Source organism: Cavia porcellus, unplaced genomic scaffold (assembly GCF_034190915.1).
Source record: "Cavia porcellus strain 051 isolate PalLab524CR breed Dunkin Hartley unplaced genomic scaffold, mCavPor4.1 scaffold_11, whole genome shotgun sequence".
In the NCBI taxonomy this organism is placed as follows: domain Eukaryota; kingdom Metazoa; phylum Chordata; class Mammalia; order Rodentia; family Caviidae; genus Cavia; species Cavia porcellus.
Genome location: NW_026947494.1, coordinates 39,598,981 through 39,625,020, shown reverse-complemented (window position 1 = coordinate 39,625,020; position 26,040 = coordinate 39,598,981). Strand labels below are relative to the sequence as shown.

General features: G+C 37.3%; 1 protein-coding gene across 5 annotated transcripts in view; it reads right to left on the bottom strand.

Moving 5' to 3' along the window:
• Window positions 1-518: 518 nt before the first annotated feature.
• Parp8 (poly(ADP-ribose) polymerase family member 8) overlaps window positions 519-26,040 on the bottom strand; it is a 177,383-nt gene continuing 151,861 nt past the window's right edge. For all 5 annotated transcript variants that reach the window (XM_063258129.1, XM_063258127.1, XM_063258128.1 and 2 more), the window contains 9 exons: window positions 23,771-23,838; window positions 21,999-22,047; window positions 20,676-20,788; window positions 20,253-20,325; window positions 19,005-19,074; window positions 16,068-16,141; window positions 14,943-15,012; window positions 14,005-14,089; window positions 519-4,946 (listed from right to left, as the gene is read on the bottom strand). In XM_063258129.1, coding sequence (XP_063114199.1) covers window positions 4,844-4,946; window positions 14,005-14,089; window positions 14,943-15,012; window positions 16,068-16,141; window positions 19,005-19,074; window positions 20,253-20,325; window positions 20,676-20,788; window positions 21,999-22,047; window positions 23,771-23,838 — 705 coding nt within the window. In that variant the 3' untranslated portion in view covers window positions 519-4,843. The remainder of the gene's footprint in view (window positions 4,947-14,004; window positions 14,090-14,942; window positions 15,013-16,067; window positions 16,142-19,004; window positions 19,075-20,252; window positions 20,326-20,675; window positions 20,789-21,998; window positions 22,048-23,770; window positions 23,839-26,040) is intronic.

Genomic DNA, 26,040 nt, shown 5'->3' with positions numbered 1-26,040 from the left:
GTACGTTTGCTGTTTAAAGTTTCTCGGTTACAAATGCATAAGTAAAAATTAGTTATTGTGAATATAAAGTTTGTATCTCAAAAATACTATTAACATGTTTAGAGAACCTTATTTATGGGCCAACATCTTATTAGACTGAGATACAGGTGTAAAAAAAAAGAAACATGGTGCTTTACAAGTCATTTCCCAATTATTAATCAGGTCAGAAATATTTAGTTCAGTATAGTTCACCTGAATGCTATGAATTGAAACACTCAAAAATCTTTTGTTTCAATCCTACACTTCTTGATAGTATTTGAAATTAAAATGGCACTCTCACAACCAATTATGGCATTACAACTAGCTGAGAAACACTGGTAAGGGGCCCCTCTATTTTAAAAGTATTTTCATAGTGAAAAGGGGCAGCGTCATTTTTAATTTATTGAATCTTCCAATATATAGTCCCCAGAAAATACATTCATCAAAAGCAATATGTAAGGCCTACCCAGATCTTCAAATTAGTGCCCACATATACCGTATTTGTTGAACAAATTCAGATTTATTGAAAGTAAACATTTACATTGGCTACAATGTTAGAACTATTACAAAGCTGGATAAAAGAGGCTTAAGTAGCAATAAAAAGCAAGTGCAATAAAAAGTGAATAGAGAAAATATTTGGCCTTAGTGATCTCTTGGCAGTATTTACATAATGTACATATTGTTAAATATTTATAATAACTCTAAGGCACCAAAGGCTAAATAGCAGGTTGCAATACTATTTTGTGCACAAAAATCAAGAAATGTATTGTAAAGAAGTTTGCGTAAAGAAACACAGGCATATTGTAACATTTACATAAAGGAGTGGCTGCGAGTTTTAAATCTCATGATACATTAAATTTTGGGTAGAGTAAAGAAATTATTTTTAGAACATTAAATTATGTAGACTATGTAAATAAGCACTATTTTTTACCAACTCGCTGGTAAATGTGTAATGCAATCTATTCTTCAACACATCTTTTTCACACTCATGAGTATGTTTTGTCTAAAAACTACTTGAAATACTTTTAACCTACAAAATCTTATCCTACGTTTCACAGCGTGTACAAAATCCCGAAGAAAAATTTACTGGGTAATAATATACATCAAATTTATGTATAATCTGGCAAAAACTCAGCAGGTATTAAATGCCAAAATGCTTGAATGCTCATTCTGCTATTCTGGCATAGCAGTTAGGTCTTTTAATCCTTTAACTCTAGAGTGGGCAACAATTTGTGGCTATGGGTGAGTGGACATAAAATTGGCCCATGTGACAGTAACTAATCTCAAAAAGAACTAATTTCAAATTTCGCAACTTGAAACCCCTTCAGGTAACTCACAGGGTGCCAGGGATGTCACTCACCACTAGTGGTTGAAAGATCCATGTTACAGCAGAGTTAAGAAGTAACTGACAACATCTTTGTCCAGCACGGTCTTAATTGTTGATTTGACGGCTATTGTTTGAAAGTTAGTACAAACAGTACTGAACAGAAATTTTTCTCACACTAGAATCCAGTTTACTTTAACAAGCAGTCTATTATTTGTCTTGAGGTAGTGTTGTAATGAAAAATCCTGCAGGACAATAGAATGTCATAAAATTTCTAAAATGTGCTTCAAATGCCATCAGCAAATCTTATTTGAGAAGGTAGATGGTTCAGTGTTACATATCTCTCTACACAAAGTCATCGAGACTCTTTCATAAGGGAGGTGAATTTCTCATAATTTCTGAAACTTTATGCCCTAAATTATGGTTTTAAAAATATTTTACTATATAAAGTACTTTGAAAATTTGTTCAGTGATACTAAAGATTCATTGACTTGCATGTTAAAGATTTTCTCTTTGAGCAAAGGAGAGAAAAATTCAGAATTTTTTTCTTCGAAATCTTCAATGAGAAATATTTACAAGATTAATAAATTGTTGGGGCTGTAAGTTTGTTAAACTATCATGTAGCATTTGACAGGAACTTTTAGATGCGATATTCTTAAAATTATAGTTTAAAAATCCAATATTTGACTGAGATATACAGAGCAACAGATATAGAATTTTTTCCAATATAATGTATTCTATGACACCAAAAATGACTTACTATAATGCATTCTATAGTATACTGAGATGATTGTATATTATTTTTTCCTATCTCAAATATTCAATCATTTTCCTGTCTTTTATGCAAGAGGACAAATTATTCCTAGTGAAATGTTTACAAAACCAGTAAGGTAGGAAAAAGGAGAACAAATAAACTATGAACCTTTTTTCATACTTTAAAAATGAAAATAAATGATTGCCTTTGCTGGGTTGTGATCTAAGAGCAATGGCTACACAATTAACAGAGCTATTACAAAACATCAACGCACACATTTCCAATGATTATTAAAATACAATACAATGTCAGATGTTTGGAGTCATCAAATAAGTTAAAACACTATCTTAATGGGGTGACTGAATCAAGGCAAGATGAATGTTTAAATCTCTAAATTTTAAGGATCCACTTGGACTTCAGAAGCATATTCACTTGCAGTAGTAAAAGGAGTTTGTCTTCTGATGAATAGATAAGCATCTTCATCAGTCTACCATAATATTGCCAATTTCAAAAAGTTCAATGACGACCCATTCTCCTTAAAATAACTGCTTACAGAGGTTCTGATACAATTTTGGAAACAAACCTGTCATTCTATATTGTTCTACAACTCGGTTATCATTATAAGATATCTTATTTGACTAACATGAATCATAATAGAGACATACTGTGCTGTTACATATAATGGGCACTGAACTAACAACACTCCTTCAGACAGGTGAATCTGCTTTTAAGTTGGCAATGCAAGTTTTCATTATGTCTGTTTTCTTTTCTCCTAAATAATTTCCTTTGAGTTTTAAATTACCTTCCAGTTCAGACTCCAATACTGTATCCTCTACAGGTCATCCAAATGTTAAGGAGACCAGAATGGATTAGGCTGGTGGTTTTCACACTGTGCTGGGAGCTTCCAGAGGCAAGGCTTAGTGCCTGACAACAGGGGAGGGCTCTAAAGCCATGGCTCCCAAATCCTGCACGACATCTTCACACTGATGCCATGCATGGAGTGTCCTACAGAATTAAAACTGATTCTGCTGCCTAAAAATGCTTCCAAAAACATAGTTACAGTGGCCAAAAGCAGGATGCTATTCCCTCATCTCACACCAAGTCTTTAGACACCGAGTTCAGAAACAGTAGATCGGCCCTCCCATACTAATGCTATTCCACGGACTGGCCATGTGTTCGGAGGCACCAGTCACAGCACATCAGTGTCTTGGGTAGATACTATCAAAATGGTTAGTGTCCCAACCTCTTCCAGTCATTCTGCACAAATGGCCTATCACTCACTTACAGTGTAAGAAAAACAAATGATTATTAAACATTTCCTAAACTGCGACTCTTGACAACTTTTACGACCTTTTTCTCATCTTTTATGCCAGAAAAAGGAAATAAACACTGAAGTTACCACATTATACTTGCAAATGATTACACATTTGTATTTTTTTTTCTTCCTACACAAACTAAAAGCAGATAAGAGCCTTGATTCAGGGTTTAAATAGAGTGGCAGACTCACTAATTAAACTGCTTTCATGAATGGCCTAATTCCAAAGACACCATGGAGGAAAACAAACATTGCCAGTTAAAACCTGAATAACTCTAGGACTCAAAAGAAATAGAAAGATTTTGATGAGCACAGGATTCTGGAAAGGGAAACGTTGAGAGCTGGTGTTACTGTTCTCTATAAACTTATTTGTGTTCTTTTAATATAAAAGAAACTTCAAAGTTTTTCTTTCTCAATATGAAAAAAATTAAGCAGAGGTATTAAATGAACAAATATAAAATGCTGGTGTGGTATAAATAAATTTTAAATGTCCTTTGTAGAAAATAAAATGTATACAATGTTTCTTTCGATTCTGAGGCCTTTCCGTTAAACATAAGATCACTTGAATATGGATTTAGTCCACCAGGGCCTCTATTATCCCCAAATTATGACTCACACTTGAAATAAGCTAAATTGTAACCAAAGGGACACTTCTTTAAACAAATAAAAAAACTGTCTGCAAATAGTTTTGTGAATGGACAGTTATAATTTGGCTCATATCCTGGACTGTGTTGGTTTACTGCTTACTGAGTATTATCTTCTTTTCACTGAGTAAGGACAGAATGGTAAAGATATCCCATCTCTCTTGTCAAAATATATATGTATGAATATTCACACATATCTGCACAGCCACACATCTTGATGCATGAAACTACATATATGTATATTACATACTTTTTTGAAAGCAAAGCACTTTTATTTCTTTTTATAACCAAAATAGGAGAAAAGGCAATATCCCTCCCAAAACATTTGAATATTCATACCACTAATTATATCGCACATCAGAACGTGCAAACAATATACTTATTGCAAAGTATCCGATAGATTTAGATGCCATTAGAAAATGTTACCAGTTCTATTTTAGTAACCTAAAATGTTGGTATATAATAACCAAATGTCCAATTAAAGAATTTAATATAAAAATATCAGCACAAAACTGTTGTTTCAATCTGTTTATTGTGTATGCAACCCAACTTCAGTTTAAGTGCTGATTTAATTTTTATTACTAGATTCCATAACCCTACAATTGGTAAATTTTATACCACTTTAAGTATTTAATGAGATACTTAGAAATGCTAAGAAAAAAAAACAGTATTCAAAGGGTTAATTTTGTTTACAATAACAATAAATTATTGTGTTATCTTCTTCAGTTCAAAATCCAGCTTTGAACCCGAGGAAGGCTTTCAAATCACATTAATTAAACGGTGGTCTTTTAACCAGTAGCAGTCTGGTTACCAATTACTCGGAGGATCTCTTTGTGAATGCCACCTTCTTGTGTGTTAATATTTGTATCTCCCACTTGGCCATCTTCATAGCTAAAACAGAAAAGAGAAACACAAAAACATTTAAAAAGATGTTAGGATTAAAATGGATTCAAAATGCTATCTGACACCTAGAAAGCAGCCTATGGATACAGTGATTTTTCAGTTGCAGTTAACTTCTCTCTGCTGCTCACTGGACAGTACTGGCAAAGGCCACTGCGGCCTCCTAGTCAGTTGCCTATGTTCTGTCATGCCTTAATTTACCCCCTTTCCATTTTAAAGTTAATTTTGACCTTCACTTCACTTTCTAGCCCTGCTTCTTTTTTTTTTTTTTTTTTTGTCTTTTTCCTTTTTATCGGTACCAGGGATCGAACTCACGACTGCCTGTTTGCAAGGCAGGCACTTATGCCGCTGAGCTAAATCCCCAGCCCCCTAGCCCTGCTTCTTTGCCATGCCCAAATGCTAACTATTTTTCACCCAGAACTACCCAGTTCTAATCGGTGCTGAATGGTTCCATTATCCCTGGTTATTCGTCCTATTTAGTCTGACTGTGACATATTCTTATGTACTTCACATAAAAATGTAAGACTGCTAAATTTAGTTTAGCATTAAAAGATGCGATATTAAAAAGCAGCAATTGCTAAGTTCTCTACAAAAAAAAAATTGTGTTATGGATACTTCGTTTCCTCAATAAACTTACTTGGGCAATAAGAATTTCCAAAGAATGAATTTTCAAACTTCCATGATAATATTCAGAGTAAAATAGGTGATGAATTAATTTTACTATATAAAAATGGCTTCAAGATAGAATCTTTAGACAAGTGGTAATTATTTCAAAATACATAACCAGAGGCATAAGCACCGTATCTCCAAGGTTAATACATGCCACTGTCTTTTAGTCCCATACTTAAAATTCTCCAGAAATAGCACAATAAAGGAAAATGAAATAAATGACATAAAACCACAGACCTTAGCTCCTTATAGAATCCATTTGCTTCAATAGCAATTGATAATTCCCTTTGTACAAGTCTAAATTCCACATTAAAGGATCCAAGGTCAACCTGATTAATTCTTAAAAGTTTGCTTTGTCAGATATAGTCAGTGCATCTGTCTCTAAGACAAAGTACAGACTATGTGGTAACAGTCCACCTATAAATACTTTCTCAGACCAAAAAGTAAGTGATCTGCTAAGAACCAGAGAACATGTTAAAACCATTTGAAATTGTTCAAATTGAATCAGGTGCTTGTGGCAGACTATGTAAAGATACGTGTTATCATGTCAAGCTTCTGTTTGGATAAATTCTGCCTGGCGATCACAGACCAAGGACAGAAGCTAAACCACCCTCATTTCCTGGCAGGAGGAGGAGACAATGTCACATGAAGGTATAGCCCTAAATTAACACTAGGGTTTTCAGCATGATGTCAGACTAGCTCCAGCTAAGAGGCAGATTATGGAAAGCAGAAGAGATTAAGAAAAAGAGAATGGGAAAGACGCAGAGAAACCTTGTACTGTCAGGAGAGAGAAGTGGGAGTGGCAGCACCTAGAACTCTTTTGGTTCCCCATAGCTTCCAGTTTGAGATACCAACCCATGTGCAATTTTACACTTCCGAATTTACATTTGTTCTATCTTTGTTGCATTTTTGCTACAATGAACATACCCACTATATCCAATGCAGTTTGAACACAAAACTGAGTAAGACGTGCTCCGCTTACCTGACGCCAACTCTACATGCTACCACATTTTCTGGCTGCAATTTGAAGCTGACCTTTGAATACTATTTGTCTTTATAACTTCCTATTTTTGCCTTGACCTACTGCAGTCTTACTTCTGTGCCTACTGCTCACTGAAAAGTACTGGCCAAGGTCGTCCCAGCCTCCTAGCTGTTGAATTCAGGAGATTATCTCCTCCATCTGTGGTCTGAAATATGCTGTCCTGCTGTTCTTGATGCTCTATTATTATTATTGTTGTTGTTGTTGTTGTTGTTCTTTTTGAGACAGAGTCTCCCTGTGCAGTTCAGGCTGGCCATGAGCTCACTTTGTAACCTAAACTGATCTCGAACTCATAGCTATCCTCCTGTCACAACCTCCTGAGTGCTGGGATTACAGGTGTGCACCACCATGCCCAGCTTGATGCTCCATTACTGCATGCCCTAAACAGACTGTGATTAATTCTCAGTCTTCCCCAATTTTCCATTTTAATGATGGTTTTATACTTACTCATTCCTGTGTCCTCTCTCATTCTATACAAACTTCCTCAATTCTCTTTCCCTCAATCTTTAACTGTCCCTTCCAGACTGCCTCCTAAACTGTATCTCCACTCCTTAGAGCTTTGCCTAATGCAACTATTCGTAGATATCACAGACACAGCACATTCAAACCCACTTTGACCCTCGGACTGCTTTTCACTGCATCCACATCTGCATTTGAGGCGCTACTATGCAACTCAAAACAACTCAGTAGTTCCAATTCTTCTGTATGCCTAGATTCAATTATCACCAGGTTACACTGCTTCCATTTTGTTAATTATTTCCAATTACGTCTTTTCTCCACTTTATGCCATTATCTTTGTTTGGGGCTTATTCATTTACATGTGAGTTCAAAGTTGCAGGTTGCATATTACTAGTGGGTTGTGAAATGAACGTGTCTATAATAGCACTGTAAGTGAGGTTAGGACAGGAAGTACTGACTTCACTACACATAGAAACCCTTATTCTGCCCCTAAGTCACAGTGTCAAACACATTTCTTTTTTGTGATAGAAAAAGTGACCTAGAGAACTGTAATAACATTGTATCTGATCTTTCTGTATTAACTGCCCCCCATTGTCTCTTCTAGAAGACCAATCCTCTACCCAACTAAAGCGACATAAAAGATCTCTACCTCACTCACAGAACACAGGGTCGCTGGGGATTCGAGCCCCTCAGAATCCCAAACAAACTTTCTCCCCAGGCATGGGCCACTGCTCCCCCTCACTTGTCACTTTCTGTTAAATGGAAAGATTTGTTCTCCCCAAGTATATGTTTACTGACACACTAGAGCACTAGAAATTAATGGAGATGAGAGTCACATCCTTTAAGTAAACTACAGTAATTTACGACAAAATGAGGGGAGAGAGAGCACAGGTGCAAAAGAGGAAAGCAGAGTGCAAGTGAGAGCAAGAAGGAGGGACAGAGAGACAATGTGAAGTATTACAGAAAATGGAAATGTTTGTGCTCCCCATGAAACCGGCAAGGGAACATAAGACTTGGAGAATAAAGGAAAGCATTGGCCAGGCGAATTTTGGTGTTTTGAGCAGTGAGTTGTGCATACTATTAAAGGAAAACGAACTACTATGTGGTTTAGGCGACTCACAAAGCTTAGATGTATGACTGCTAATGGCCACTGAGTAACTTCCACAGTAAAGAACACAGAATTCTTCACGAATAGCATAAACACTGGGTTGTTAAATGTCACAAGAAGTTCATTTATTTCTGGAAAGCAACAACAACAAACGTGTGATCAATGTGGAGATGATATGCATAGCTGGGTTTTTGGTAGAAGAAAAATAAAAACACCTGAAAGGAGGCAAAAATAAAAGGAAAGGACACTAAATGGAGGTAAAAATTTGTATCTCCAATGGACTTAAAAAAAACTAAAATTTTAATGAAAAAGAAGCTTGTTTTAAAAATATTCAAGAGAAAAATAAGCCGATATAGAATTTAGTTGCCTAGAAATCTCTTAGGTGTGTCAAGGAACTTCACAGAAAGAATTGTGAAAGTATCCAACTGACACAGCCTTTTCCATGAGCATTACAAGACTGGCACACGTCAATCCGTTCCTGTCTCTATCAACTGGCAACCCGGAAACTCAGGCACCATCTTGCATTAACAATGGAGAGAGAAAAAGAATAGGCAAAGGTTTGGGTGAGGAGGTCAGTCACATGGACTAGCAGAACTCAAGTCAGACACAAGTCTGGGGCAACTCACTGAAAAGTGTTCTTATGAAATGGTTCAGACAGCCGTTTCATTGGATCAGTAGTGTGTACAAGTGATTAAAATAAAGTAGAATGGGCTTATCCGCTAGTTATCACGGGCAATGAATACTCAAAACATGCTTTAGAAAAAATAAATAAGATATAGTGATTTTATACACATAGAAAGGTAGGTCTCACACCAGAAGGAGCAGTTAACTCTAAGTGGGGATAATATGAGCAATTTCCTCCTTTTTTAGCTTGTCTTCAGTTTGTGAATAATGAATGAGTGTCACTGTTGTAATAAAGGTAATGTTTAATAAATCCAGCATTGTACAAAACAGGCTGAGAGCGACTGAATCAGACGCAGGAAGAATGAGTAACCTTTTGAAATATACTCTGGGGACACAGCAACAGCTCTGTCGAGAAAACTGAAAAGCTAGACCTGAGAACAAAAGGATACAGTGAGAAAAGAACACTGAAAACTACAGCTCAGACTTAAGTCTCTTTGATGGATGAAATTACTGTGCATATTAGAAAGCTGAGAAGTTGCTTACAAGGTTTAAATAATGGTGTCTACTTTAGACATGCTGAGCGGAAGACTTCAGCAGGCTTTCTGGGAACAAACACTCATCATACGTGGGAATTCCACTCTCTGCTTCCTCACTCTATGCTGGCTCTACGCTAGGTACCCCAAGACAGATGACCCACCACCGCTGAACTCACGAGTGCTCAGAGTAATGGAGAAGAGCGACAGTGAGCATGGAAAATCCAACCATGGAAACACGCTCAGGCAATACACAGACCTCACAAATAAAATGATGAGAGGAGTCAAGAGAGGTTTCTGGGCGCGGGGAAGTCATAAAGTAAGACTTCAGAAATGAGTGGGATTGATAAACGATGTTGGAAATGAAGAATGGAAACACGAAAGTGAGAAACTCAGGCCACACAGGGCAGTTTTGTGGGCTGGGAAGCAGCAGCTGCATCTTCTTGACCCTGCTGTGTGTCTGCATGAAGAGAGAAGAAGGGGCTGAGGAGTGGATCACTCTGAAAACACCCGGGTGGGTATGGAGCAGCTGATGAAGATTTTTAAGCAGGGAAGTGAGTGATTGGACAGCTTAAATTATGGAAAGATCTGGGCTGGAGACAGAGACTGGATTTGCAACACACTGGGGATCAAGGGAATTCCTCCTCGCATGTGTGCCCTGAGGAATGTCCTGAATATCCTGGCTTCTAACTTCCTAAATAAGTTGTCACCTCAGGATTATGCAATTGAATACTGTTTTGCAAGTTCATGATTAAAGCTAAAGATAACTTATTTCACTTAATGTGTCATTATACAACTTTATAATGTTTATAACTTTTCCTTAGCCATGTATGGATGTACATGGCTATAATCCCAGCGATTCCAGAGGCTGAGTTAAGAGGATCACTGAGCTTAAAGCCAGGAGTTCAAGTCCAGGCTGGGAAACAACACCAACAACTAAGTCTGCCCTTTTAGAGATACTGCAAATTGCATTTTGACTTAGAATTTATATAATATTTTTTTTCTTTTTTGTGTTTGTTTTTGCTTTTGTTCATTCATTAAACATTTACTGACAAGCCATTGTGTCTTAGCAGGTGTACAATAGGCTGCAGGGAATGCGGCATGGAAATCAATAAAGAGGTCTCCACTTTAGGAACCTGCAGCCTCTTGGAAGAATCAGACAATGAATAATGTAAATTTTACAGAGAAATTCTGAAGTGGGCTGTGGGAACACCAGAAGACATTACTTTTGACCAGAAGATGGGTGGAAGAGATGGCATTTGAACATCTTAAAAAAATAAACCAGATACGGGATAAACATTCCTGAAATTGACGGAGCACTCAGACGTGAGACTTGCTTGGCTCAAGGACCTGTCCATGCTCAGGCCCATTTTGCACAGATGAACAGTTTTATGTGGTTCTTCTTGCTCTTAAATTTCTGAATTACCTAAAATATTTTAATATATACCCAACCTGACTTAACAATCAAAATATGGGAATAATTCATCGGCACTTCTCCCTGCTCTAAATTACACCAATGCAGCAAACCACACAGGCTACCCATGTCAAATAAGGGCAGCCTTAGCTGACAGTCACCTTTCCTTGATTCCATGGCAGCTGAGGCAGGACACCCTCCGTCCCTAGCAGCTTCCCTGCAGCAGCCCGGGGGGGGGGGGCGGGGGCAGCAGGGAACCTGCAACACCAGATGCACTTGCTTCGCCAAGAAATTCTGCCTAATCATCCTCACCTTCTCTTGGCCTTGTTGGTTGTGTCCTAACTGTGAAAAATGCCAGTAGTAAGTGTCCATCTGCAGCTCTAAGGCCCTCGGTGCGCTCCAGTCTAACATCTGTGTGTGAGTGACCAGAGCACAACGCTTGAGCTTGGTTTGCACATCCCCTTGCTTTAGTCAGTCTTCTAGCATTTTTGAAAACATCTTCCCTTTTTCTGCATATGGGACTGAATGTTGTTGCGCACGTATTTCTGGAGGTTATTAATATAATCAAGCTTTATTAACAATTTCTACACACAAGAAGTCATCTGAAATCTGGCCATAACATCTGAATCACTACATTTCGCCTACAGCATTTATATTTAATTAAGTTTATTTGTTTGGAATTTTCCAACAAAATTTTAAGAAACAACTCACTCGCCAGTTTTTTCCTAAATGATGCTTTCCTTTGAGTTTTATTTTCAATTTCTTCTGGTACACCAGTCTATTCCCTAAAATTTTCTCCTTAATTTTTCCTCAGTCTGTGTTGTTTGTTTAAAAGAAGATAATTAGACTATTACACGACTATTTGATTACTACTTTAGCTTTGGGAAATCAACTGGTTTGAAAATTATTTCAACTTTCAATATTTTCACCTACTAAGGATTAAAAAGAAAATCACATTAACTTAAATCAGAGTGATCTGAAAAAGATTCTGCCATCGGGGTTATATAATATAAAAATAACAGAAATTAACTTTCTTTCTGATACTTGACTTTATTTTCATTAGTTATTTTTTCACCACTCAAGAGCAAAGCTCCCCAATGGAACTCCATGACCATATCTCTCGGAAAGAACAAAACTGATAGCCATAATTAGTGTGTACATTAATTAGAGAAAGGATTCTCTCATGGGTTTTGAATTGTATCAATTTTCTTCATGAATATCTTCTTTCATGAGGATACAGAGGAAAAGGATAAAACTGTGTTTGTGTTTTTACAGGTGAGAATTGTCTTAATACGTCATTTTTCCCTTTGTATTATTTGGAAAGCACCTTGGTGTACTAGAAGTCTTTTATTCTTTCTGATCTCTGTTTCCCTTTTTCTGTTGAAATATAGAAATCTTTCTCTGCAGTGCACATTCCCCAACATATATCCCTACAGTTTACTATTCTGACAAAACATCAACATAACACAATAAAATAGTTTTGTGACTGGAGGTTTCTTTCCAGAAGTTTAAGTTTCTAACAACAAACAACAATCAAGATTGTCAAGAAAGAAAAAAACGTAGTTAATAAGCCTTTCAGTAATACCCCTAAATTGTGTTAAATGGTCCTCATAACAGTCCTTTAAAGGCAGTGTGTAAACCTGGCCTGGTGATTCTCACCTGTAATCCCAGCACTCAGGAGGCTAAGGCAGGAGGATCCTGATGAGCTTGAGGCCAGCCTGGGCTACACAGTGAGTTCAACACCAGGCTGCACTGCACAGTGAGACCCCGGGAGTCTGTCAAGCAGATTCTATGCACAGGCCCCATGGCCTCGGGCTCGGGTGTGCTTTGGCTGATAGGGACTCCCAGCGGGACTGCCTCCACTCCTCGACCCCTGGACTCTGGGATAGGTAAAGATTCTGGTGTACTATGTTAGTACGCTAGACCTGTGTTTCTCTATAACCACATCTTTGTAAATAGTCTGGGGATGATCAGAACGACGTTTGTCATGGGCCATCTTGTGTGTCGTTAGGCTCATTTTAGTGTTGGAGCAATGCCTACCTGGCTAAGTTCCTTTTTTATAATTTTTTTATTTTAAAGAGAATAAAACCAATAAAATAAAAAAGAATAAAGTCAATCAAAACAAAACACTGTGATACAGGACTTCAAAACAAGAGAATAAGAAATCAACAATGGCTACCGTAATGCCTCTTGCCATCTTCAAAATAGCTGCCCACATCATCCACCTAATTTCTGTTGAGTGGGACTCAAACTGCCAGGACACTGCCAAAGTTGAGCAGACTGGCACACACCTATAATACTAGTACTTTGGGATTCTAAGGCAGGAGGATTAGTGTGACCTTATTTCAAAAGTAAAAAAAAAAAAGGTTGGGGGTGTAGGTAATCCCTGGGCCTGATCACTAGTATAAAAAACCCCACAGTTCTTTCCCCTATACTCACTGCTGTCTCCCTGTCAGGAAATCACATAGCCAGTAAATAGGCAGCATAAGAATGTCACAATTTTCACAGCACCCCAAAGAAAATGGGGCATCTCAGAAAAATTTCACGTGAAGAATTCATCAAGCAAGCTAATGGATCAAATGCTGAACATGCAAAGCACTGTGGATATACAACACACTGAAACAAGCTCGATTCTACTATTGTGCCCCAGCTCATAAACAAGCCAGATCTTCTTTCATCTTCTTTTTAGAAACTACATAAAGTGCAAACCCATATACTCAGGTCTTCCCTAAAATCCCTCTGCACAAGTAAGCACCATGATGAGGTAGCAAGTGGCAAGGAAAGGGGCTGGGAATCAGGGTGAGTGAAAAGTCCAGTGGTCTATCACATTACTTAGTAAGGAAAAGCAACGTTTTTATATTTTGACACAGCTTATCTGGGCCAAAAAGAAAAGATCAATGTGCACAATTTCTTTTTCCACAGCCTACATTGCATCCAATGTAGATAAATCTCAGATAGAAGAATGTATTCTCTGATTTCCCATTCTAAATATAGATGGTTACAGATAGTGTTTTCTGTCAGTGTTAATATCTGTTTTCTTTCAATTCATCAAAGTTATAGCACTTAACTGGTTTTTTCATTAAGCTTATTGAAATAAAATGATTAACACTGATGATAAGCTAAGTGATCAAATAATAATGTAGTCACTACTATCCCATCTGCGGAGAAGACAGGAATATACAAGTTTCGGCATTTCCACTTACACGAAGAAGAACCGTGTGCAGACATGATCTGTATTTGGGACAACCCAAATTTCTCCGTGTTTGTGCAGGTCAGGTGAGGTGATCACTGGAAAGGAGAAGCGAAAGTTAACAGACTGCTTTATTTTGAAAGGAACCCTACTTCATTAGACTATATCCCTTCCCTGAAACCTAAAATTAAAAATACATATACAAATAAAAGTGAATACAATCCTTAACCTAATCATCTATCCAGAAATGTAAACAAAGGTGATGAAAAGCCATGTAGCACTTTGTAATTTGAGTAACATTTGGTGTAACAGGTGAGAAACTACTTGAGTATTATCAAAGACAAACAGCTCTAACTTGAAAATTAGGTAGATATAATTTAGCAGCTTCTATAACTACGAAGCACTGAAAACTTAAAAGACTGTTGACAGTAGCTACAGAAACACCTAACACAAGAAGAAAAAAAACACACATTTAGCCAAGGTCAAGTTTTAAAGTAAAAAGGAAAGTATATACTCTTTCGAGCTACCCACTGATTTTCTGTCCTGAGCTCAGAGTGAAAGACTAGTTTTGGTGCAGGGGTAGAAAGCTCTGTTCGGTTATCTTCTCAAAGTCTGGTTCTTTTTCAAGGTTTTCACTGTATAATATATTCAAATACTGACTTAGAGAGTAAGGTAGCACATTAACAAAAGAGATAAGCATTACTTGATCAGAAAAAGATATAATACCATTCTGAAATATCTACCAGGAATAAAATATAGCACTGTCTGAATTTCTGCCAATTCTGCAATTTGGTTTTAACCTTTGTGATCTCTATTGTACTCATTTTTCATTTGTGTCCTTCGAGATGATCACAGGGAACAACACTTTCACTATTCTATCGGGTATACTCTGTAAATGTACTTGGATTCTCAAACACAGGTAAGATAGAGAATAGCCACTGTGGTACTTACCTTCACATAAGGCTATGCATTTTAAGTTACGGCTTTGCAGGAATTGGGATTGCTGTCCTTTTTTCTGTGACTAAATTCCAAAACAATTTAAAAATTAGAGTAAAAATGAGGCAGTACCTCGAATGAAAAACTTTTTCATCATTAAAAAGTAAGTCATTAAAATGGCTCGGGGGGTAAAGCTTGTACTAATTCTTAACATCTATTCTGGTTATATCATTTAATTTATGCATCTAATTATTAAATCACATATCAACATCAGGGAACTGAAATAATGCTAAATCAGGAAATAGTATTTAATTAAAATTCAGATTTATATTTGTTGAAATCTGGGCACCTTTTTGAAAAAAGTAAACAAAATTGATTTTTTATGTTCTTTTCAAACATTAAAATCCATTATTCCACAACATACAATGATCTTAAACCAACTCATTTTTTCAGCATCATTTACTAAGCCACAAAAGTTTCAAAAAGATCTCATGTAGAAAACCAAAAATGTTTGTGGTTTTTGCACAGCGATACAAGATTTGCCATATTGTTTTGTTTGTTTTTTGTAAACTGAAACTCAAGACTACACAAGACTACAGGTGGATTTTTAATTTGCCTGGCATTTACTTTTTTTCTTTGAAAAAACATGGAATTTGCACTTACTATATCCTCCCAGAGAGCTACAAGGTTTCTGCACTTACTATGGATGAGGCTTTACTTAAATGTCATTTCTCAGAGCATCCTTTCCTGACCATCCCATTTAACATTCACTCCTGTGCCCTCTTGTACCCTGCAGCATCAAATATCCCTTTCCTCTAACCTATTTTCCTATGCCATCTGTCATTCTGCTTAAATATGTTTCTAATTTGTTTTTATTCCCTTAGTGGAATGCAGGATTCAATATTTGTCTGGTTTTGAGCGCCACTGTCCCCTGATGCCTAGGAGAGTCTCTAGAGTTGTAGCTGAGAGACCAACAAATGTCTGTTGGGTAACTATGGTGCAGACACAATTACTCATTTATGAATAATGACTACTTAAATTTTTGCAAAACTTAATAAGCATGAGTATTTATCAGAGTCCTGCTGTCTAATGAGTCCATGGTTCCCTATTTCTACACAGTCACACAAGTTGTTACAGCACCTGTGATGCACTGCTGATCTTACTGCTTGAAGCAGGCTCGTCCTTGGCTGACACCTTCTGTTTCTTGTTCATCCCTAGAAACATTAGCAAAATAACAACATAAGGACAAAGCTATGTGATGCAGCTCCAGGTACAACCTCTCCATGCCACAAAGTTGTACTGCAGGCAGAGGTCTGATTATTTCAGGTCAGAGGAAGGGATGCTATGCCCAACAATCTGGGGTGGACCAGTGGGTAAGGGAAATCCTAGCAGAGGGAGGTCAGAAGAGTCTGAGGTTGCTTATCTTTGCCTTGTAAAATTAGGGACAGTTTCTTTTGCACAAACTTAACACAATTAGATAATCCTTAAAACTTGATTTTAAAACGGTTAGGTAGAATTAGTCTTCATTCATTTTTACCATTTGTTTAATATAAGGAAATGAGAAATAAGAAATATGACCAATGTCAGAAAAAATGTTTTACATGGCAATTTTGTGAATTGTTGATATATACGCAATTCCGAGTAGAATCTACCATTTCTTCTAATTAAGAAAAAATAATGTAACTTTTTTTTTTGTCTATAATAGCCACAAACCTTAGCTTACTATCAATGTTGCGATTTGTCACAGTGAAAGACTTTAGAAAAACACACAGGTAGATTTGCATCTAGACTTAAAGTATGCATTTATTTTCATACTAGAAATCAGCATGCAGCTTTTTTATTGTTATTTTAATAAAGGGCTTAATGTCAAGGCACAAAACTCATTTATCAATTAGCGAAATATGTTTATCTAACCTTTTCCACACTGGACTCTTCCACAAAAGGTACGGTAACGTGGCTACAGGTCTGAGGGAAAGGCAGCTGGTATTGTGGCAGGCGTGTTTATGGCAGGGCCTGTTTCATTCTCTAAATCTGCCATTTCAGCCCTCAATCAGTAGTGCTTTTTATTTTTGTGTGCGAGTGCTGCTGGGAATTTAATCCAAGGCCTCAAACAAACCAGGCAAGCTTGGTCAAGGAACTGCACCTTCAGCCCTTCAAGAACCTAACATGAACTATGGACTCTCCCCAGACAAATGCAGAGACCAAACTGTACACTCACTCAGAGCCTGTATCCCCCTCAGTCCTTCCCGTAAAGCCGGCTAGCGGGGACTGTGCACCAGGAGAAGCAGCGGAGTATGACAGCACTTCATGATTTGTTGTGCTTTTTATTAGCTAGGCTGAGGATATATCTATTTACTTCCATTGCTTTTTGTTTGTTTTTTATTTTGTGGTATTTCAGTAAAATTTGCAATCTGATTTTAATTATTTTCTATTTAAACTACAGTCCTACCTTGCTACTCAATTGCTTGGAAAAAATAATTGGTACTAGATGAATTTTTACAGGAAAATTTTGTCCTAGTGCTATTCGTCTGGTACTCAATCCACAAGCTAGACCTTGTCAGTGCCAGTGATCTCATGACTCACTGCCTTTTACATCCAAAACAATTTGTTTGGTGGCCGTCATTTTTGGTATTTGTCACTCCTCCTGAAATCAACTAGGTACCACACTGTATGTCATTCCAGTTTTTAACTCTGGACTATCTTATCCATTCTGGTATTTGTTTAAAAAATCACAACAGCAGTATTTCTGAGCACGTACATCTGCTACACATGGAGGGTGGCATCCAACCCCACCTCTTGACTCAGGAAGGTCCTGTGACTGCTCTGACAAGGAGAATATATGGAAACAGGCAGCTGATCTCTGAAACAAGATTTTAAAAAAGCAGCCACAATTGACCTTAACTCTCTAGGGACACATGGGGTAGTTCAGGTAAGAAACCCAGCTGTCCTGCATTTGCCGTGCTGCATAGGCTGCCATGGGAGCCTGCGTGTCCTTCTGCTGAGGTACCTGGCCTGAGGCAAGAGATCAGACTGCTCACTCCACTCACCCCGCCACTGACCACTACTCAGCAGATGCTTCAAGGACCGGTACCATCCCTGGCCAGCTCATACATAACATTCCTTATTTAAAGATTCTTAATAAAGTGGTTGTTTCACCCCAAATTTAGGGTGGCCTACTTTACAGTAGTTGTTAAATAATCATCTGTACCTACACTCTCAATTTTCCATGGCAGTTTTACTCAGTATTTTATTTTAGATTTGGGGAGGGCACCAGGGATCAAACTCATGACCTTGTGCTTACCAAGCAGACAGAAATTATTTTAGTTTTTTCCATTGTCATTGTTTTCTGTTCATATTTCTAATTACAAATTTAATTTTAAGTGTTTTGATTTTACTCCACCATCGTTGAGAAAAACATATTATGTTGAAAGAACATAACTTTGGTAATTGAATTAAGACAGGTAGGTCTGAATGATGTTCACCTAGTTATTAGACTTCATTGAGGGTCCTTTCCTACAACATCAAACTGTTCAGGAAACATGTGAGCAACATCTCCAGAACTGAGGAGTGATCACATCTTATACACACATGTGCATGTGCAAATCCAACTGCACGTACAGGTGGAGGAATATAAACACGTATAACATGAGGGAAAAGATACCAAATACTGAGTTGTAGGAAATGAGGAAAATTTTTCTTTGTTATTTTAAAAATTGGATGCAGTCTGAATCTTTTTGCAATAAGCATAATTATTTTAAACATAACACATAAGCAAGCAATAATCACTAACTCCAACAATCAACACCAAAAATTTGATGATCATCTTTCTACATTTGGAACTTCAGTTTCTTCCTCAAAACATGCGTTCCATTTATCTCAAACTATTTTTCTCCACACTCTCAGGAAAATATTAGCAAAAAGTTGTTACTGGGTTTTGTTCCTGCTTTTGCTACTCATCAAATGAATTTAAAACAAACACATGCGATAAATCTCAGCCACATGATAGAAAACTGCCTTGAGTATCTAACAATAAGAAAATAAAAACCCCATACATCTGAAGTTAGAAATAAGGATTACCTGAGTAACCAAATGATATGCTGGACATTGGACTAAGATAGATCCCACTTCCGTACATCGCACCATGGAGCTACAACGGTAAGACACAGGAGGTCATTTAATGGCTCATAAATACTATTATTACACAAATGAAGGCTCTAAGCTTAACATTAGACCATTAAATCTTAGAAAAGTGATAGTGCTCCTATTCTACAGTCTAATTTGAAAGCAGTACTAATACTCTGTTATTTAAAATTCACAGTGAGTTCATAAATAAAAAATGATAGCCAGAAGAAAAAGACACTTTATGAATATTTTTCTTCATACCAGTGATGGCTCCTTATTCTAAAGTACTCTAGCAGATTTTAATTCTAATGAAGGTAAAATTCTGAAAACAATACTTGCTGAAATACACGGAAAGGCATTCTGACTAGGACTTACATACCCGTATATCACAGTATCTACCCAGATTGTCATCCTATGGCACTCTACCTGTCAGCTCACTCCTGGCTTCCTTCAGATTTTCATTAGCTGAATTTCTTCCACTGGTCCGAGGAAACCACTCACAGCAGCTAACTGTCCTTTCTTATTATCTCTGTGTTAAGGTCTTCAGACCTTATTAGTATGCAGTGAATACTAATTCCATAAATGTGCATGTATGGAGATGTACATTTAACTGCATCACCTCAAATGCCACTGTGTTGTGACATCTTGCTCAGGGTCCTGTTCATCTCACTTCCCAGTGCCCCCTTAGTCATTTGATGAGAATTCGTGTACGTGAGCATGAAGTGGAACGTGAAAGATGAAGGCCGTACATAAAGATGTGGAAAAAGACAAGCACAGTCGCTCCAACACCTGCTTACGCCAAGTGCTGTCCTAGAGACTGAAAATCAGGTACCAGAGGCTCGTTGGTATCCAATCTCCACTCTACTTATTCCTACATTTTCTATTCCAAGATTCACGCCGAGGCACAGTACTCAAGTTATGTATATTGGACTAGTGGATTGAGTGCCTGTATGGTTTTGTCTTGTGCATTGTATTTTTTCTAAGTTCTAAGTATGAATTTTAGTGTTTTCCTCATGGAAAACTCACCTTCCTTCTTTTTTCTTTTGCACTGTGTATAGGTCAATTTTGCTTCAGATAGTTTGCAAAAATGTACTTAACCTCACATACTCTGCTTTGGTGAGTACAAACCTTTCACCAGGACTGCTTACTGAACCTCAGCACTGAAGAACCATGGGGCCTCAGGGAAGCACTCAGGAAATTTACCTGCAGTCGTGTATTAGAGGCGACAACCAGACCATTCCTCAGGATGGAGTGCCAGTTCTCAATATGTGAGCCACTGAGAAGGGAGAAAAAGCAAAGCTAGAACATCAACCATCTTTGAAAACAGTCACAGTGTAAGTCACAATGCCGCTCCAAGTTCTGAGTGGGAAAGGAACAAGAGATAGAGGGAGAGAGAGAAAGAAAGAGGGAGGGATGAAAAGAATTAAGGTGTGTTATGCACCCACAAGGAATTCTAATTCCTATGTACTGTAAATATATACTAATAAATAAACAAAGTTCTGAGTTTCCAAGGCAAATCATAGTACACAGGTGATGAATCAATGCTTAGGGCCGACTACTAAGAGCGGCTGTCTTCTTCCCCAGCATTTTTGGAGCACAACCCCATTAACATTAAGCCATACTCACTGAAACGCAAAGGTGCTTCCAAAGAGTTTTTTAGCAGCTCTAAAATTGGATTCTTTGGCTGGTGGACTGCTGAGAAGAAGGAATTGGTGTGGGGTATGCATAAACTTCAATTGCTGTCATTGAAAATAACGACAAATGAAAATGCGTCAAACTTAGCATCTAACGAAGCTAATGACAATTTCAAATGTTACTGTGTTAAGAAGTAATTTCACTTCAAAATATATTAATTTGACACTAATCTATTAACAGGCTAATTCAATATATGTTTGAACTCTGAATACCTGATCATTTGAAATTGCTAGTGCAAAGGACAACTTTCCAGGTTAATGGGAATGAAATAAAACATACAATACAAAGTACTTATGTTCAGATTTGGAATGTGCTACGCGATCATGTCAAAAAGATGCACTTTCTTAATTACATTTCTTTTTATGGATTTTATTTCTGAATCCCCTAGCTATTCAACTGAGGAAATTTTTTTTTTTTTTTTTTTTTTTTTTGTACCAGGGATTGAACTCATGGCCTCACGTTTGCCAGGCAGGCACTTGTGCCACTGAGCTAAACTCCTGGCCTGAGGAAATAGTCTAGATTTTACTAAACAGAAAAGAGCAGAAAATTCAAGATTTTAAAACTGTAAAAATTGTCACTATGCTTTATTTGCATGTATTTATAAAACTGGAAATTACCTATATTTGTATTTAATTTTCTTCTTTGCACATGGAAAGAAATCAAAGCAGAATCTTTTGAATTAATTGCATGACAAAATTTTCTAATGATTTCCCTTTCACCTAGAAATATACAGGAATATAAAACATAGGAATCTCACATTTGGAGATTCACTGGGCAACAGGTTTTCAGACAGTACTTGCAGATGATGACTAAGGAGTACTTCCAGATGATGATAATTGAAATCAGAGTGCATTTGCTGTTTTTAATTATCATTTTAAGTTAATTAGGCTGATAAGTGAGCTACCTAGAATCTTAGATATGGAAAGGTAGAAATGTGTCAACATAAAACAGTGATTAAAAAGCACACTGATTTTCCTTTGATCAATGATCAAGTCCATCATTGTGGAATGGCTAAATTATACCGTATTGATATTATGCATTTAAAAAGGCAAGGCAGTAGCTTAAGGTTCAATTTGGTATCTTCAAAAGGTTTGGAGCTAGTCTATAAACAGCAATTTCAAACCAAAGAGCTAGATTTAACTGGGTTTACTTTCATTCTTGAAGAGGCTGCATAAAAATCACAAGGATCAGTTTTCTGAATTAGTAAGCACTTCTCCCATTTCTGTGCTTATTTTTGGGGGGAAAAAAACTTACCCTGTTGACTGGCAGTTTCACAATATGTGACCTATTACTTGAAATAACCCTGCAATTAAAACGATCAGTCAATCACAAATACATGCCAAATATATTTATTTTTCTTCATAGCAGGCAAGCAACTAAAACCTACTGTTGCTGTGCCATAAATTAAATTCAGTATTAATTTCATTACATTACATAATTTATATTTACTATCTGAAACAATGTAGAGAGTCTATATAACAAACAGGATGATTTAATCCAAGAAAATGCACTGGATAGTGGTTGTTAAAATTTACAAAGATAGTTTTTAATAAACACTGCCTCCAACATCAGCAAAATAAACATTTCTAGATATGCAATACTTTCAAATAATGTTAATATACACAAATATTACAGGTTCATGCCTGCGTGTGTTTCTTTTGTTTTTCTCTCTTGCCTACATTAAGAATGAGTTCTTATGAAGATTCTTAACTATTTGAGAATGTCTTTGAAAAAATTAAATTCAGTATCTGAAGGAATGAATTGTTTCATGGATTTTTGGTATTTACAGTAGTGAGCGGAGGAAACGGAAAAACACTTTGGTAGATTTTCTTCTCCCTGAAAGAAGAGAGTAACTAACCAAGCAGAAGGAGGTGGTGATACACAAATGAAGGTTAACATTGGGGCTGTTCACGGGAAAAAAGAGGTAGGTAATTAGGATTTCTTATGTTTCTTTTAAATATGATGAGAGAAATTTAAAAAGTTAAAGCTGAATCTTTCTATCTTAATGTGCCAGAATCTGAATAATCATAACACATTAAGAAGGGTTTCTACACTACTTTTCATCATGGCCTTGTTAGATTAAATACATACTATAAAATTTCAAGAGGGCTGAGGGCAAAAGGGAGTGAAATTGATCAAGATGCAACCTGCTTACATAAACAATTCTCCAGCATGAATCTAATTATTATGTATTACAATAATATGCTACTTTTTAAATACTCTTTAAAAAAATCACCTAAGTGAAAGTTAAGTAATCAGAAACTCAAGGAAGTCAGGTTATTTTTCTTTTGCCCACATTTGTTAAAACTTCTTGGTGCAACTTGGAGTAACAAGTGCCTCTGTTCCACTCTCTCAGAATTCATATATCTGTATTTTTATATGGTAACAGTGGTAAATACCACATTTCAAAGTTGCTTTGAAAGAGACACACCCGCAACACCCTCATTTTACACAAGAGAAACAAGAGGCCACATTCTGTGAAGCAAGAGAGGGCAAATTATTTTGAAGCAGGTATTGCAACAAGGGGCATCTCAGCCTCCTCTCTCAGCTTCTAGAATCCAGAACAAACCAGCAATATCTCCAGGCTCTCTCTGAAAGCGCACACCATCTGCAGTGACCCGACAGAGTTTGCCAAATTTATACTGCCTTTGTTAAGGAAGCACAATATATAAAACAGCTTTAAAATCAAACTCAACTTTAAAATCAAAAGGATTGATTAGTCTGCTATGAACTAGAAAATTAAATGAACCAAAATGCTTTCAACATGTCATCTAGTTAATCACATCTTTTAAGACTATAGATAAACCGCTGTCGAATGCACTGTGTACCCCTGGTAGTGCGTACGGCAGCATTTTCTTCCCCTTGTGATGTACAAGTTTTAATTAAAGTAAGAGTCATTAGAAACTCTTGGATTGTAAAATCACCAGGTCTCAGAAGCTCTTAGCACTAGCAGGGCTTATACAATAGCTAAGCACACAGTAGAAAAAAGATGCTGCTTTCATTAAGAGAAAACTAAATTTTTATACCATTGCAGTAGGGGATGTGCAAGGGGGTCCTGTTTATCCATCTGCTTCTTGATTTCCAGATATGGTGCCTAGAGGGAAAAGAAAACGCATTATATGCCTTGATTTCTCTTTAACATTTATATTTCCATTTTCACAAAAGGAAAATCAGACTGACATGGCTAACCTCATTAAAATGAAAAATTTTGGGCCCTGACATAAAAAAAAAGCCAGAAGTTATTATTTGAAATGGGAGAGGGCAAAATATTTTGGGGGTATCACAGAAAGGCTGGCGTCAAGCCTCTTCTTTCTCCTTCTAGATCCAGGCTCGCCCAGTGCTGTATCTCTCACTGGGCTCAGGCTGAAACAATGATCATCTCAAAGAAGATGGGAACTGTAATCTTGATGTAGTACAATGGACACGCTTGCCATGGTGTTAAGAGTCAAATCACGCTGTAGATGGCTTCCACCTGTACTGGGCTGGGTCCCTAAACACCACCCTCAACCCCAACATCCTATGTTAAATCTCAAGAAAATGCAATGCTGACAAACCAAAAACTGCACATTGTACAGACACCCCAGTCTCCAGTGTTTGCGGTAATTCTCTATTTAGCTTTGTCTGTAATTTCCCACTTCCCCCTAACTCCTCTAGTCCTTTCTTCTGGTTCCCATCTCTCTCCCCTTTGCTTCCTCCCTTCTACCTCCCAAAGCCCCTTTGTCTAGGGGAGAGGTGAGCTTATTTCATGCTGCAGCCTCCCTCCCCTGCCCCACTGCAGTCCTCTGGAAACAATCCATCTTGCCACTTTGAACAAGCGTCCTGTAATACTTCTCTTTGAGAATGACCATCTTAACTTCAACTAACAACAAAAGAACCTGTGAAAACTATCACTCGTGCTCCAGTAAGAATACTGGGCACAGTTTACATAAGAACCCTTTTCTAAAAAGAGAAACATACCCAAACAATTAACCATTTTATAGAGTAAAGAGTAACCTTTCTGTAACAATTTAGAGCTATATAGGGCAGAACCATCTAGAAAATAGGACAGGATACAGTTATATTCATGTACTGGAAAGGTTTAAAGAATTTGACACAATAAAAGCTGACAGCATCCCTGTGAAGTACACTCTGAAAGCAGGTGCAGTGTTATTTTTTTCTACTTTGGCAGTGCAGACACCGAGGCACCAACACTTGTCCAAGGTCACAAGCCACATCATCACTGAGCCAGTTATACAACTTTGGCCTCTAACTTCGTAGGTTGACACTCAACCATCTACACTACCTCCTATTAAAATAGCTTACACATGACCCAGAATGAAGGAAGCAATTTTTGGCAAAGAGCTGATTTCCAGAGTCAAAGTTGGGAGCTATTTTTAAATCCCAGAATTATCTGGGTCTAGGCTATAGTATAAATACCCGACACCACTTTCCTGACTAAAAATGTTTAAATTTTGTGTAAGACACTGCAGTGAGTTCTTTTTTTTTCCTCTCTTCTCACTGGAATTTTATTGTTCCTTTCCTTACACAGACTATAAATGCCTCTTTGAAAAAGAATTTAGCTAATAGAGAAAGGTATGGGCAGAGGAAAATAAATGGCAGGGCTGGTGGTTTTAAAGTAAATAACACCACTGGTGAATAAAGGACCTTACGTGGACTGTGGTCTGGTGCATACTATCTGTTGAATGAAGATGAACAGTTGACAAAATAAACAATGATCCAAAAAATCAAGAATCAAAATTAGAAACGGGAGGATGTGATTTTTGAGAAATGTCTTCAAACAGAGCACTGGGGTGACACTGAGTGACAAAATGGGGAGTGCGGAAGCTTAGTAAGCGCTGGGGGAGAAGAAGGCCCTCACTCCTCCCTAGGGAAACTAAATGGCCTAGAGTAACATGTGTCACATGAGGGTGATCCCTAACGCAGACACACACACAACTGTCTACACCACATCTGTCGTCCTGCACGCTGGATCACGGGCAGAGATGTGTTTTAAACCTCTCTCCAAACCTCTACTAGCGAAAGGAAGTTCAGTGATCAGTAGTACATGCCTGCCTAAACGTTGGACTACAGTGCAAGGATGTCAGAATCTGATGATCAACCTTAAAGTTTGCTCATCAAACCACCAAAGCTTCCCTAATAATCAGAAATATAATAAGGGAAAGGAGGAAAGAAAGAAGGGAAAAAGGAAAAAGGCATAAACTTGTGAATATATATATATATATATATATATATGTATACACACACATAAATTAGCTAAGATGACTATACTACTAATTCTATTAGTTCTTTGAAAAGA